This window comes from Gavia stellata, chromosome 11 (assembly GCF_030936135.1).
Source record: "Gavia stellata isolate bGavSte3 chromosome 11, bGavSte3.hap2, whole genome shotgun sequence".
Lineage (NCBI taxonomy): Eukaryota > Metazoa > Chordata > Aves > Gaviiformes > Gaviidae > Gavia > Gavia stellata.
This window is the reverse complement of record NC_082604.1, coordinates 21,984,430-21,996,845: the sequence shown is the minus strand read 5'-3', so window position 1 is coordinate 21,996,845 and position 12,416 is coordinate 21,984,430. Positions and strand designations below refer to the sequence as shown.

Genomic DNA, 12,416 nt, shown 5'->3' with positions numbered 1-12,416 from the left:
GGAGGAGCAGGAGGAACGGTTACTCAGTGTGTCTCCTGGGCTGCGTCAGGACCCATGCGTCACAGGCTGGCATGTGCCATGCCACCGCACACCTTGGCGTGTGTTACCAGACTGACTCCTGGCTGGGATTCAGGAGAAAAAAATCCCTCAGTAAGGTGCACCAGGCTACCGCTTTCCTGTTGTTTAGAGCTTTGAATAACAAATGTTTGCAAAAGAGAAACCGAAGGACTGCTCCGAGCACGACCCCCGAGGCAGAGCTTTATTTAGCTTTATTTACCATGGCAGGCGAGCGTGGGAGATCCGCCTGGCAGGCAGTCACTGCACACCATCCCCTTTGCCAGTCACCTGCCAGATAGATAATTTCTACAACATACCCTTCAGTCCATCCTTTTTTACCTCTCATTGCACGTTTCTTGGCTCAAGGCCACATGAGAAGTATTTGTAACCATTCTCAATTAGCTATTTGTTTTTAAATTGTCTATCTGTGTCCCTTTTATGTCCTAACTGCTCTGGTGACATTAGTGAGCGATTGCACTGTCTCTGTTTTATGTCTACATGCTGACATAAGTTATGCTGTGCGATCGGTTAATGTGCTGGAACTGTACGAGAATCTCTGCCTTCCTGCCTGCTTCCATTTGGGAGCAATGCAAATCCTAATAGCAGCTCTCAGAGTTAAATACAGTTTGATAAATAATAATAGAAAAGTAATATTAGATTATTACTCTACATTACTTCTTTGAAGGCAATTGCATCTGCCAGTTCACAGTATATTTTTTCTCCCCAACACCAGAGAAAAGTTTGACAGGATGAATTACCATTTCATTTCCAACTAGGAAAACATTGTCAAGCTTTAAAGGATGGTTTTGAAGAGAAACCATGGACATCTAAAGATGTAAATTACAGTTGGATGAAAAAATCTCAAGGGGTCTTAGGTATGGGAGACTACTGACTGCAGTACCATCTAAGCAAAATTTTTGCTGTAAAACCCCAAACTATATGTGCTTTTCCTGGCTATGACTCATTGTCTAAATACAAATTCAATTCCAGTTTCAGGGATTTTATGATTAAAACTATTTTCTTGTTTCTGCTGTCTTTATGTATGATTTTACATCTGTCTTAACTCTATTTCTTTGTCCCTATTGGTGAATGTAAGTTATATGGTTGGTCTGACACACAGTGCTTTTTTCCAAGGTTGCGTGAAACTTGGTGGTTTCAGCTTAAAGGAGTGGTGGGTTTGCTAGAGCCCAAAGTGATGTTGATGTTGCTCACCTGCCATTTTGCAGACAGTAGAAGAGGAACTTCTTCCACGTGTACTACTATGTCCATGTTATGGTGGTGCCAGGGCTCAGAGGTGTGCGGTTCACATGCTTCGGGTGCTGCCTGGATGATTCAAAAGAACCGTAACAGAAAACACAGGAGATTTTGACCAGCCTCAGGTCTGTAAGTACATTTTAAACCCACAAAGTTTGAGTGTGTTTGAAATGTACTCAAATATTTCCTTCTTCACCATTGTGTCCTCATGACCCATTGAATCATCAAAGGCTCGGAGATGAAAGAAGGACTTATGGTTAGAAAATGCAAAGGACTCTCTGCTGAAGGGGGAATGGTTTGTTGTGTCTTCTTTTTTTTTAATCCCAGAACAAATAGCTTTGGTGGATAATTTTCTGCGAGGGTTTTCACTGTAATGAGTAACTGGGCTTCCAGAAAGCTATTTTATAAATAAAGTAAATAAGCTCCCAATCAAAAAACCCACATAAATCAATTGCAAAATCCCCATAGTGTTTTATGAGCTTTGAGTCACACTCAGGGTGGAAAATTACCCAAACCATTAGCCTGTAGGGAATCAAAAAAGAACATGGTCCTTTCAGATAATTTTAGTGATGACTTTCTTCAGGCTGTTTTCTACATATGGTAACATAAGACCTGTTACCATATTCAACTGAAGAAAAGACACCTCATATATCTAAACATCTTATAGTGGACTAAGTTGGCATTGACAGGTCAAATTCACCTATGGTATAATTCAACTGAGCCAATGAAGCTGTACCAAAGAAGGATTTACTGAGCTGGCACAAGTGTCTAATCTTTATATTTGCTATAAGAGGTTTTTACCTTTTCAGAAATGGCTGTAATTTATTTTGGAGATGAATAAGTTTCCACCAGGTCAGACTGAATCCGATGAAAAAGGACACCTGAGGACCCTTAAGCCTTTCTCTCTCATGAGATGGGTATGGAGGTGGAACTACCCACCCTGTACAGGGTTCATTGATTAAATATGAACTTCACATGAGAATGTATTATTTTCAACCTCAGAAATATTTACCAAAAAATCAGGGATCACGATCTACTGGACAAAAGGAAAACAGTCACAGCCCTAAAAGCTGGAGAAGACCGGGCCATACTCCTCGGGCTGGCCATGATGGTGTGTTCTATCATGATGTACTTTCTCCTGGGAATCACCCTGCTGCGGTCTTACATGCAAAGGTAATTTCGTGATGGCTACCCTGATCTCACACTCTCTGCTCCAGCTGACTTCTCGTGGCTTATTCTTTTGACTCTTTTTATTAAAGTTTTACATTTTTTCCTTTGGTCAACATAGACCTGATTCTCCACTTCCTTACCCCAGTATAAATCAGGCATAACTACAGTGAAATCAAGTTGAGTAATACCGGCACAAGCGAGGGAAGAATTAGATCCCTGTTTGACGAAATCTTGATCCATAGGCTTTAGACTTGCCAGAGTTTAACACCAGTATAATATCCATATCAGCTGATCGGCGGTCTGCTGAACCCTGTAAACCTCTCAGGGGCTGCTGCTGCAAAGCCCAGTCAAACTCAGGAGAAAACAGCCAAAATATTTAGCAGCCTCGAGAAAAAACACACTTTCGAATGAAGAATGGAGAATTAATTTGGGAAAGAAATCAAGCTGCTTTGTAGCATGTAGTTTTCCATGTAGGTTATTACTTTCATTTTAACAAGTGAAATCCTCCTGAAATATAGTAATTTGCTGAAAGTGAAACATCATCTTTCATCATTACTGCACGGCACTTAATTTTTCTGAGGCCTTCTCTGGCTTCCTCCTCTGCCGCAGAGCAGAAAGTTTGGCCTGTGATTCATTAGCAGCATTTGAAATAAGTTTTCAAGTACCAGCCCTATTTAAAATCAAGCCCAGACTGTAATAAGACTGTCAACAGTGTTTTTTCTGCCCTGAGCAGTGGAGTTAGGAGGATGAAAAATGTATAAATGGGGGATCAAAACATTAGTCTGCCATGCCCCAAACCACCCTGAGGCAATGGCCAATGCCTGGCACGTTTTGGCTTATCCACCACAGGCTTCCTCTTTAGGCATGTACAATAAGTGCCTACAGTTAACTGGTATGAACATCCTCAATTATATTGGTGTACCTGCAGGAAAATATTCCTTCTTGACCCTGCAATAATAAGCAAAATGTAGCGATGCCTGAGGATGAACTGTACTGATTTGCAGCATCTTATTTGTGCGATAAAGGTATTTGTCCCTTTTTAAATCCAGGCAAAGTTTAGATTTTGAAAATAGAGATCAAGACCTGTTAAGTATCCAAGAGCATTTGCTTTTCCAAATTGCTCTCCCAGACCTTTCAGCAATATCAGGGTCAGTCGCAGAGGCTGCTAAGGTCAAAGTTGTTCATGTGGAAAGAGATGATTTATATTACAAACTATGTGAAAAATTGCCAGAAGATATCAAAACACCTACGATGTATCAAATATTCCATCTTCACAAGTCTGTTGTAGGTAGGTGTTATTTTCTTACCCCCATGCATGAATAAAACAGCAGTCAGAAAGGTGAAAGTGAGGAGAAGATGACAACCCAGGAGTCTTTGCTGTCACTTCTCTTCGCACAGCCAGATCTCCTTAGGGGTTATTCTCCTTTACAGACGGCAATACCCCTCCAACAAAGTACTGCCTGGGAGGGGAAAAAAAAATCCTTTTTACTTGATTTCCCCCCAGAAATCATAGCATAATTTAATATAAATGTAAAACAGACTATACAAGCAGAATTACTGCCAAAGAAAAATACCAAGGGAATTAGTCAGAAATCTTTGATATCGCTTACCATGAAAAGCCTTTTGTAGGTTTGGCAAGGGGCGGGCAGACCCTCAGCTCCTTCATGGTGAGGGGCAGGACAGCCGCGCTGGGTGTGAGCTGAGGGGCTGAGCGGGGCTAAAGGGAAGTGCTGGGGTGAAACCTTTCCCGGAGCCCGTGAAGGGCCTCGCACAGAGCCCTCAGTGTGCCCTTCCCACTGCTCTCACCCCTAAGGAAAATACAGCCATAGATTTTTAAATACATGCAAGAAACCCAGGTGAGCATTGCCAGTGCACACCCAGGCTCCATCGTTCCAGTTTTAGCCTCTGGTGAACTGGAGATAAGCTGAAATCCTCCAGAACGATTACATCAGCTGGCTTAACTCACGGAAAACCGAGCAAGCTGCCACTAGAAAAAGCCTTTGCACAGGTGGAGCCACATGCGGTACCGCTTGTGTGTGACTGTCTCCATGCATACGAATGTATGTACCCTGGTAATTCAAAGCCATCCTCCCAGCCTTCACTTTGAATTGAACTGGACTTGGTGGTTAACCATGAAGTCTTGGTCCGGGGTGTCCCATCATGCAGCACCATGTGCGTTGTGCTCTTCCCGGGGCAGGCTGCTCAGTTTTCTTCTCTGATATCTCTGCTGATTCCCTTTGGTTTCAAATATACCTTCTCCAGACTAAAAGTTCCAGTTCCCTTCTCATTTATACATAGACATAAGTGAATCAGGTATTTTTGTGCCCAAAGCACAAACTTTAGCTATTACAGAATAACACACTCTGCCTGCGATGTGTGAGGTGAGAAAGTCCAGCCTTTGCTCAAAGCTCTGCAATATTTACCATCTCCTACAAAATGCCCCCTGGTATATCCCCAATGGAAAGCCTGAGCTGTCTTTAGTGCTTATTGCCCATTCTCGCCATGCTCTAATGTCTCTTTTTTTCCTACTTAGTGTCTGGACAGAAGAGGCTCAGTGCTCGCTTCTCAATGCATCCATCACAGAAACCTTCAACTGCTCATTTAGCTGCGGTCCAGACTGCTGGAAAATCTCTCAGTATCCCTGCCTCCAGGTGTACGTTAATCTCACCTCTTCTGGCCAGAAGCTTCTGCTGTACCACACCGAGGAAACAATGAAAATTAATTCTGAGGTAGGAGCACAGAATAAAATTTCTTCCTAAATGGGTCTCTGGAGCACTGCTCACCTCGTTATACCCATTCCTCGCTTTAAAGCAGTATAAGGCTTCCAGTCCTGTTTCCCTGGTAAATACGGAGCAAAGAAAGCGGAAATCAGTGCACAAACTGAGCTCACATCTCTGGAGGGGGCAGTTTTCCACCTCCATCCCGTGCAGGGAGCACAGCCCATCCCACACAGGATGGTGGCCCCAGGGGCTGGAGCCTCCCTCGTCCTTCGCCAGTGCTTTACCGGTGCAGGCTAGTGCTGAGCACTTGTCTCATTGATGTTCTTGTGGAGCTGGAGACAAGTCACTTTCCACCCAGGTATGGCTCTGCATGACAGTGAACACCGCTAGCCATGTGCATGGAGTATCCGCGGCGGTGAGAATAGAAATGGCATTATTACTGCAGGGCCAGGCAGGGCGACGGGGAGAGGCAGGAGCCCCATGTCTAACAGCAGACGTGTCTCCGTCTCAATCTCTGGTGACAAACTCTGCACCCTGAGCATCTCCGCTGAGGTCAGCTGTGCCATTGGGGTCAAGGCGCAGCACTTACCCCTGCAGACAGTGCAAAGATGCTGAAAGTTTGCTGAGCAGGGACTGTCAAGATAAAAGCAGCAGCATAAAAATAAAAGGCCTGGGTCTTGGGCACGTATAAGCTAAGGAGCCAGCCCGTCTTTCTTGCACAACATCCCTGATTCCCGACATTGAACCAAAACAATTATTTTTAACAAATCCGCAGAAGAATTCCTCTCTCTGCTTTCAGCAAGTACAAAATCCAGCGTAACTCCATCCAGGTGGGATGGAGACAGCTCCTGTCTGGAGGCTATAATGAACACAGCGGATGCACAGACGGCATCTCCTCACCGGCCCACAGCCACAGCTGTGCGGCTGACGCAGTGCTGTGCATCACACCCGGGCAAGCGACCGCCTCTTCGCAGGTGGCTGTTTGCTGCCTCCACATAGCAAGGCAGGATCGGACTAAGAAATGGCCCTCTCCCCACTTTCCCTTCTTTGTGTCTGCAGCGCCTGGGTACCTAAGACTGCAAGCTGCAGTGAGCCGGGACGCGGCTACTTCATTAGACTTGCAAGTGCCAGATTTGCATTAACTACTTAGTTATCCAAGGTCACTGAACCCCAAACTACGGCCACTTGGCAAAGCGCAGCCCATAACAGCAGAGCCCTGGTTCAGGCTGCTGACAACGTAACCTATTGTGTTTCTATTTATGGCAGCAGTTCAGTAGACCAAATTACTTCTGCATATTAAGATGAAGCGATATTAAAATCAGTCAAAGCACGGCATGGTTGCACCGGGCCGGTTATTCTGCGGGATAATTAGCTCCTGTGGCTGAGAGACGAAGTCCTCTGGATCTGAAGTGTGAAATGGAGAAGAGTGCCCCCATCTTCCCCTCCGGTTCTGCGTCAGTGCAGAAAGGAGGCACTCGCCGTTCGTGAAGCCTGTGGCAGGACAGACCCCACTTTCTGCTGGGGCAGAAGCAAAATCCAGTGATGCTCATGACGCAATTTGATTAAAACAGATCAGATCGGTCTCTGTGCTCCACTGGATTCAAATAAATCAAGAGATTCAGCATAAATCTCCACATTCTGTTATTGATGATTTTTGCTTGCTGAAATGGACTTTGAAATTCTCCCAGATGCCGCCTCCTCTTAATTTAATGTAGGCACAGTTAACACTTCTCCTGCCCAAGGTTGTTTTACAGGTTAAGCTCTGCTCTCAGGAGGATTCCTAGGTTTTCCTGACATGCCGCTGGCTATGTGACCGGAATCCAAATGCAGTTCTGAATGCAAGTTTGCAAAGTCTATAAAATACCTGGCTTCTTATGCCTGGCTGGGGTCAGCAGAGACTCCAAGCTCAGACCAGCACAGCCCATCTCAGCTGCCTGGATGGGCGCTCCCTCTCCCCCGGCCGGAGAGCAGCCTCGCTCAGCGGGACGAGCAGCCCTGAGCACGGCTGGTTTTGTGATGCTCCAGCTGGGTGCTAGCTGTCTCTCTCCACCCACCTACTTGGGTCTGCATTTCCTTCTCCTTGCCAAATAAACAAAAAGAAAAGCCATCCCTGGCTCACTGAGTCCTGACATTACTGGGGATGTTTCAGAGCACGGTGCTTACCCTCCAAAGCCAACACTAGTGACCTTCAAAAGGTCAACATCCCCCCTCCAACCTCTCTGCCTCGCTGAGCACTGCCATGCACACAGAGAAGCATCTGGAGCCCGTCTCTCTCCTCTTCCCGCCAGCCAGCACGGATGGAGCAAAATGCACTTTGATTTTAAATAATGATTGACCTAGGAGACTTGCTGTCTAACGTAGCTGTTGTCCCACAAAGTGCGGTAAGGAGTAGGTGCAATTTACATTGAGATCTACAGTGTGCTGCTGCCAGTCTCCAGTGGGAATCAGTGGGAAGTAAACGGATACCAGCCGAGCTGCTTGAGTCTTTTCCAGGAAAGCACGCAACGTTTTTCATGGCTTTTCATTGCTCTCGCTGTACATACTTCATCTCCAGCCTTCAAGACAAGCCCAGCCCCTTGTCAATACTACAACCATAGCGGCTTAAATGCTTTCACAGATACACTTTCCTTTCTCAGCTCTCAGAGGCTGTAACAGCCTCCAGGAGAGGTAAATCAGCCGTGATCCCTCGCACCTGGACCACGGAGCCAGGCTGTCACCCTGAGGAAGGGCTGCGGTAGTTAAAGCAGTTCTAGAGGCCCCGTTTCAATCTCATACTATGTAATTTTCATTCTTTTCGTGTCTTCAGAGCTACTGCTGATTTATACCCGTGCTCCATAAGTGAGGTAACAAGCAGGCTTTAATCACCAGAATCACTGTTATGCCAGCTATAACCGCCTGAGACTCAGAAATTATGGGGGATCTCATGGTTTCCTGCTGAAGGTTCAGGTATTTATAACCCAGGGAGGAGTTTGTCTGGTGTAGGAGGAGCAGAGATGTTCGGCTGCAGTTCCCAGCAGACCCATTTCTGGGCTGGGACTGGAGAATTCAGTCTGCAGAAATCAATATCAGGCCAACGCAGACACAAAGCTCCTCCTTCAGTCCTTGTTTCAAACCTGTTGCACTTTCCAAAAAAGATGCAAATTGATGTCCTGACCACTTTCTTAGAAAGATTGCCATGGCACATCTTGTCGAAGTTTCCGGGCTCAGCGTGGACACAAACCCCAACCACAGACATATGACAAGAGTCATGTATTTCACTACACAGCCTGAACTGGGGACTTTTTTGGCAATAGCATTTTCAGTTTAACGTCACTGATTTAAATTAAGCTGCCCCTAGCTTGCCTGGAGATGTGTGATCTCCAGCCTTGGAGATATTCATAACTTGACTAGACAAGTCCCTGAGCAACTCTGCACTGAGCAGGGCACTGGACTGGACATGTCCAGAGGTAGCTCCTACAGGCTACCTATCCAATCCTTTAAATTAGGAAAGTAGAGCTGGAAGGGTAATAACAAGTTCTCTTTGTAACTGTCTAGTACGTCCTCCTTGTGATCAGATTGCAAGTAACACGAGAACCACTTTTCTCACGTTGTATCACAGAATCCTCACTTGGGATAGAGAGCCAGACATTGTTTACTTTCAGATTTGCAGATTTCCAAGTGTTTGACAATGCAGAGGTGTAATAAACCAGCATAGATTTAGTAGTCTACATTCACAGATACAGTGTAAGAATTGTGGATATAAAATTCCCTGCCAGGCATTGGAGAAAACTAAATGAAGATCAAACCAAAGAAAACACTCAAAACATCCCATTATCCGTGTCTACCTACCTGTTCATCAATGACCTATGCAACACGGCAGACACCAGCACAGCAGAGCCAGCCCTGTGCTACCCCTGGGATCTCACTGGGGAAGCCAAGGCATGGAAGGAGGCCAGGAGCACCCCACAACCACAACTTAATGCACACAGAGAGTCCTTGTGCCAAGGAGCTCCTCAAAGCTGAGGCCAAGATTCCTCCAGGAGCTCAGGAGAACTGGAATGAGGCAGATCGCACATGGGGTAAAGGGCACCCATGTGCTGGAGACCGCATGGGAGACCATAGCCTGGAGAGAGAGACGGTTTCAAGCACAAGGAGCCTGATTGAGAGGCAAAGTAAATCAACCTCCCTTGCACAACTGCATTTCACAGCTTCATGCTACCAGACCCTCTTGGCACGGGCAGCCCAGCCAGCCCGATACGGGCTCAAGCTCAAGAACTAAAGTTCTGCTTCAGCATCAGGTCTCCTTTGAAAATGCTTGGAAAATAGTCAGACTTGCAGGAAGTCAGACCTTCCCCCGCTCCACTCTTGGGACATTTCTGCAGACTTTGAGTCCAGGAATCTGTCATCATTTGGGCTTTTACGTGCCTGCTGTTTTCCATCAAGGGGAAAGGGCTGGACTTCAGCAAGAGTGGCCAAGTCCTCATTTAATCTCCTCCCTCAGGACACTTCATGGAACTTCACGACACAAAAATGTATAGCACCAAAGTTGCAAGAAAAAAACCACAACAAAAAAAATCTGAGCTGGAAATACTGCTGTTACTACAGTGATAGCACATAATTTAATAACAGAAAATGAGGTATGCTTCGCTGGAAAATTTCCCCTACTTATTAGATTATGATCTATTAAAGAGTCATAGGCACTGGCAGAGGGCTTGTGGCTTTGGACATTTAAGACAAAGCTAGGCAGAGTGCAAGAGAATATCCTGGAGGGAGCAGACCTGCACCAGTAGAAAGATGGATGAGACATTACTGCTCTGATATTTTCCATCTCTAATTTCGAGAGCTCTATGAAACATTCATAATGGCAGTGCTGCCATGCTCTACCCTTAATGCTTCAGTCTGCTAACGCCAGACAATCTTTCTGCCGTGCTTCAAATCATATTCCGTGCTAATAATCTTGCCAATTAATCGATCAAATCCTGTTACGCGGTTAATCTTTTCATCATTATTAGGACTAGAGATTTGTCGCAATATGTTATAAAAAGTCACAGCGTAGTCATGAAAAAGAACTGAGGGACATTTATAAAGTATATACATTAAAACAAAAATAATCAAAAGCCATGGGTCACATTATTTTAATCAAAACCTCTTTTTTCCTTTGCAAAACTCACTTTCTCTCATTAAATTATCTGGAACTACTTTAGGTGCTCACCCAGGACAAGCCAGTTCAGCAGCACAGGCAGGGAGCATGGCAGGGACCCACAATCACCCCAAGCCTTTTGGGCTGTCAGTAGGAAAACTGCTTTTTTTTCCTAGACTATCTATTTGTCCCTAATCGAGGCATTACCCCCTCGGGAAAATTTGTATAAAGGTCTCTCATCAGCCTTCTCCTCTGTGAGTGAACTCCTGTGCCCACTATGATCACTTTGATCTGATCCAAGCGAGATCTGAACTAACAGATTTGTATTTACAGAGAGTCAATTACCCATCTAACTGCAAGCATATGCATGCCACTTAAGATGAAGAGGTACTTCATCAGTTCCATTTTTTGCATGTGTAAATTAGCAATAATAATATATTCACCTATCTCACGAGGCCGCTGTGCAGATTAAAGCATTCATGTTTGTACAGTGCTTGGAGGTTCTCCAATGGGAAATTCTGTAGATGTGCAAAATATTGAGGTTTTTCTGTGATAAATTTATTATTAACTTAATAGTATTCCACTCTTATTATGAAAAGCATAATCATCTTGAGATTTTCCTGCTTACCACCTGAAAACAGATATTGTATCTGGTTTGGAGATACATTTTTCTCCCTCTAATTTCTTCCCAGTGTTCATACATACCCAAGTGCAGCAAGAATTACGAGGAATCCATGTCGCTGGTGAACGTCGTGATGGAAAACTTCCGAAAGTACCAACGCTTCTCCTGCTTCTATGACCCCGAAGGCGTTCAGAAGAACGTGATATTAACCAAACTGTACAGCTCCAATGTGCTGTTCCACTCCCTCTTCTGGCCCACCTGCGTGATGATCGGCGGGGTCGCCATCGTTGCGATGGTAAAGCTGACTCAGTACCTTTCCCTCCTCTGTGAGAGAATCCAAAGGATCAACAGATAAAAATGAAAACTCCTCTGAGATATAATCACAGCGAAAATACTGTTTTCTCATTCTTCACCAAAGAACCTTAAGTTTGTAATGTGCAAGTCTGTTATAAGTTCCTTACTATATTCTTATAAGTAGAGCAATAATGCAAAAGCTGTTCTATATGCAAACATGATGTTATTATTATGCAGACAACTGAAAAAAATACTGTTTTGTGTTGATCGTCTATATGATCTTGTTTTATGCTGAGACTCGTACTTCTTTCTTTTCTACAGCCAGAATAGGGCTCAGTGTGACCATTTGCCAAGCTTAGTAAATTGACATTTTCAATGTAAAGGATTCTGGGGGAAATTCACTGCTGGACAAAGGGCAGCCAACCACGTGCGCATCCCTGAGATCTCACATCTGGCTCAGTCCATTCAATGGATTTGTGGCTTTGCTTTTTTATTATTGGGGATTATTTTATTTTGGGGGGCAAAAAAAGCATTGATAGGGTTTTTTTATGGTAAGATGGCTCAAAAGGGATGTATTTTGAGGCCAGGATAAGCTTACAGTATTTTCAGCCTAAGTAGGACTTGGTGATACTTTGCGTTTGCTCCCCCAGTTCAGAAGTAAATTTTACCCTATGGTGTTTAAGGTCTTTTGGAAAACACTTTGGAGTTTTATTCTGTTTAGCACTATAATTTCCTTCTGTCTTATCAAGATCATCTTTGTCACTGACAGAAACTGTAGCCAAAACACAGAAATCACCTTGTTCCATTTTCTATTCTAGTCTGAGCCCTATTGATGGAGATGGGACCAGAACACCTTATATAAAGGTTTATTACTCATTTGTCTTGTATTTGCTACCATATCACTGTAAAGAAAAAAATAACACAATCAGCTATTTTTTCATTTTTTACTTCCAACTATTTTAGATTTTTTTACTTGATATATATACAGATATATATATATATAAAGAAAAAGCTATATTATATCTAGTTGTGTAATGGAACTTGATTATGGGGGGTTTTTTCTTTGTTTTTACCAACTGGAAAGTGAACAGTGTAACTCATGTATTCATATCCTTCATCCTTGCATAATATCATAACATGGAGGAACAGCACTGCAGGATCTTATCCAATATTCATGATG

General features: G+C 44.2%; 1 protein-coding gene across 3 annotated transcripts in view; it reads left to right on the top strand.

Moving 5' to 3' along the window:
• The window catches only part of LOC104261692 (calcium-activated potassium channel subunit beta-2), a 153,919-nt gene extending 141,736 nt beyond the window's left edge, over positions 1–12,183 (top strand). For 2 of the 3 annotated variants that reach the window (XM_059822656.1, XM_059822654.1), the window contains 3 exons: positions 2,314–2,484; positions 5,015–5,210; positions 11,013–12,183. In XM_059822656.1, coding sequence (XP_059678639.1) covers positions 2,314–2,484; positions 5,015–5,210; positions 11,013–11,297 — 652 coding nt within the window. In that variant the 3' untranslated portion in view covers positions 11,298–12,183. The remainder of the gene's footprint in view (positions 1–2,313; positions 2,485–5,014; positions 5,211–11,012) is intronic. The other variant, XM_009817836.2, reaches the window with a different exon arrangement.
• Positions 12,184–12,416: the final 233 nt, after the last annotated feature.